The sequence below is a fragment of the Mustela lutreola genome, chromosome 8, assembly GCF_030435805.1.
Source record: "Mustela lutreola isolate mMusLut2 chromosome 8, mMusLut2.pri, whole genome shotgun sequence".
Classification (NCBI taxonomy): Eukaryota; Metazoa; Chordata; class Mammalia; order Carnivora; family Mustelidae; genus Mustela; species Mustela lutreola.
This window is the reverse complement of record NC_081297.1, coordinates 58,578,633-58,581,853: the sequence shown is the minus strand read 5'-3', so window position 1 is coordinate 58,581,853 and position 3,221 is coordinate 58,578,633. Positions and strand designations below refer to the sequence as shown.

Genomic DNA, 3,221 nt, shown 5'->3' with positions numbered 1-3,221 from the left:
AAATAAATAAAATGTTTTTTAAAAGTGTTAAAAATTATGACAACATATGAGAGACCGGCAAAAAAAAAAAGTATCTAGAGATTAGAAAGCCAAAAGATGGCAGGTAAACATGTATGTGGTATTAAGGTAAGTTAAGAGAGAATGCTATGAATATCGGGTGGTTGAAGGTACACATTCTACTTAGAAATTCCCTAAACTTTAAAAGCAAAAAAAAAACAAAAGTGATAAATTCTGGCACATATTATTTCAGTAGGTTCTTGAGAACAAAACAGGACTGTAGCATATTGATGATTGAATGTAAGGTAACTAAAAGGTAAATTATTATGGACAAGGTAATTGAAGTAGTTAAAATAAACATCACTCTTTATCAGTCATGTACATTCTAAGTACTTTATATATTAGTCTTTAATTTTTTGATGAAGGAAAATATGATTTCCATTCTGTAGATTATAAAAACTGAGTCACAGTTAAAGCAAGCCATGCTTGAAGAATGTGTTTAATAGCTCAATCTGAAATTTTTTGTAGTTAGTGATATTAATAACAATATTTTGAAATGTGTTTCAACCTCAACTAAACAGTTTGAAACCTAAGAAAAATTGTAATTATTTTTTACATCCCTATATATCTTACATCCAACACATACATATTATCATTCTGTACATATATTTGTCATCAAAATACTTCCTGTCTTCCATACCACCGTGGGAAATTACTATAATTTTAAAAAGAAAATATGAAAGTCAGGGAAATGGGTGAGTGAGAAAGGAGTTGTTTAAGGAAACACATATTTATAAAATTATAATATTAGAGCTCACCATCTTCAGTAATGGATATGCAGAGCCTATATAGTGAGAGTCAAAATATTTGTGATTTGTTCCTTACCAAAACAAAACTTCAGGGAAACGTATGAAGGTGATAATGAAAACTGAAGATTCAGCTTTAGGATTCAGTCTGTGAATAGGAACAAAATGATCTCACAAAACATTAGCAGTCAAATCTATCTGTCGGGAAAATCAAATCCCAGGTATAAGTAACAAATATATAAATTGCAAATAAAATGTAATGAGAAGGAAGCACCCATAACATTTTGGAGTGTGATACAGTTTTTTCTGATTTTTTAAAATACCTTCTGAATTTACCAAAAACACCCAATTGTAGAACCTAGAATCCCAGTGTATTGATAATATTTGTAAACAAAAATTTTGTAAATGCATGTGATTATTTGCTTAGTTTTTTTTCCCATTAATTACCACTGCATCTATATCAAATATACCTGAATTTTAAATGCAGATTGAATTGAAGTCAGAAGTCAATGATGAGAAACCACACAATAACAACTTTTATCCTGTTGGGATTGACCAATGATCCACAACTGAAGATTATGATCTTCATCTTTCTATTTCTCACTTACATGTTGAGTATAACTGGGAACCTGACAATCATCTCCCTTACCTTCATAGATTCTCACCTTCAGAATGCGATGTACTTTTTCCTACAAAATTTCTCCTTCTTAGAGATCTCATTTACCTCTGCTTGTATTCCCAGATATTTGTACAACATATTAACAGATGACAAGACAATCACATATGACAATTGTGCCCTTCAGATTTTTTTTACTGATGTTTTTGGTGTAACAGAATTTTTTCTCCTGGCCACCATGTCCTATGATCGATATGTTGCCATCTGCAAACCCCTGCATTATGTGACCATCATGAACAAAAAGGTCTGTAGAAGACTCATCCTTGGGTGCTGGACAGCTGGCTTCTTGATCATTCTTCCACCACTTAGCCTGGGCCTAAATCTGGAATTCTGTGACTCCAATGTTATTGACCATTTTTTCTGTGATGCATCCCCCCTCCTAAAAATATCATGCTCAGAAACATGGCTTATAGAGCAGATGGTCATCGTCTGTGCTGTGTTGACCTTCATTATGACCCTCATATGTGTACTTCTATCCTACATATACATCATCAAGGCTATTCTACGATTCTCTTCTCCCCAGCAAAGAAAAAAGGCATTTTCTACATGTTCTTCCCACATGATTGTAGTCTCCATCACCTATGGAAGCTGTATTTTCATCTATGTTAAGCCTTCAGCAAAGGAATCAGTGGCCATTGATAAGGGTGTGGCAGTCCTTACTACATCCATTGCTCCTATGCTGAACCCCTTCATTTATACCTTGAGAAACAAGCAAGTAAAACAAGCTGTCAAAGACTCAGTCAGAAGAATTGCATTATTCTCAACGAAGTAATAGTATTTGCTAAAGTAGGGAACCACATTTTCATAAAAATATCTTTAGTTCCTAAGTATATATCTTTAGATTTTTATGTCATTTCTTTCTAGCAAAGAGTCTATTTCAGAAAACTTTCTTTTCAAAAAAAAATTTTATTTATTATTTTAAGAGAGAGAGAGAGTGCACAAATCAGGGGAGGAGTAGAGGGAGAAGTGAGGGAGAAGCAGACTCCCTGCTGAGCAGTGAGCCTAACTAGGGCTTGATCCCAGGTCTGTCATGACCAGAGCCCAAGGCAGACCTCCAACCAACTGAGCCACCCAAGCAAAGCTCTCTTAAAAAGAAAATGTGATACATTTCTAGGAACAAAAGAATGCTTCACATCTTAACAAGCCTTTACAAAAATGCAGACAAAATAAGCAGAACCAATGAGTTAATTGTATATTTTGGATAGAGTAATTGTGTATTGCATTTTCCAGTTCTAGCTTTTAAGAGCATTTTTGATGCCAGGGACCATTTCAGGAACTGGAGACAGAATAGAAAACCTACAGGTTTCTTGCCCTTAAATGCCTTACACTTTAGAAGGAATATGTGACTAGTGCATTAAATAAAATATGAACATTACTGTCAACATACAATTGTCAGGAAGCAATACTCAAGCAAAAGTGTGTATTTGGGATCAAAGAATTATAATTCAGGTACCAGAGCTGGGCAACAATGTCCTACTAGGAAGCAAAAATCAGGGGTTTTAAAGATAAAAAGGGAATGCTTGTGTAAGTTGTCCACAAAAACATCAATTGGTGTTAGCAGCAGAAAACTAATCTTGGATAAACAGAACTGGTCCCTAAGGCCATCACTAAGCAAAAGTCCATTACTGCAGCAAGTTGTATATATTCTTGCAGAGTCCTTGAGGTATTTGGGATTAGGCCCGGTTCAGGAGTTCATGGTTCTACCTGATGAGGACAAGCATATAGCCCACCTCCTTAATGGC

General features: G+C 34.7%; 1 protein-coding gene across 1 annotated transcript; it reads left to right on the top strand.

Moving 5' to 3' along the window:
- Positions 1-1,315: 1,315 nt before the first annotated feature.
- Positions 1,316-2,251, top strand: LOC131837845 (olfactory receptor 6C2-like). Its single transcript, XM_059183510.1, has one exon. The coding sequence runs from the start codon at positions 1,316-1,318 to the stop codon at positions 2,249-2,251; it is 936 nt and encodes a 311-aa protein (XP_059039493.1).
- The last annotated feature ends 970 nt before the right edge of the window (positions 2,252-3,221 follow it).

Coding starts and splice junctions, on each gene's coding strand:
- LOC131837845 (XM_059183510.1), top strand. CDS start 1,316: ATGAGAAACCACACAATAACAACTTTTATCCTGTTGGGATTGACCAAT.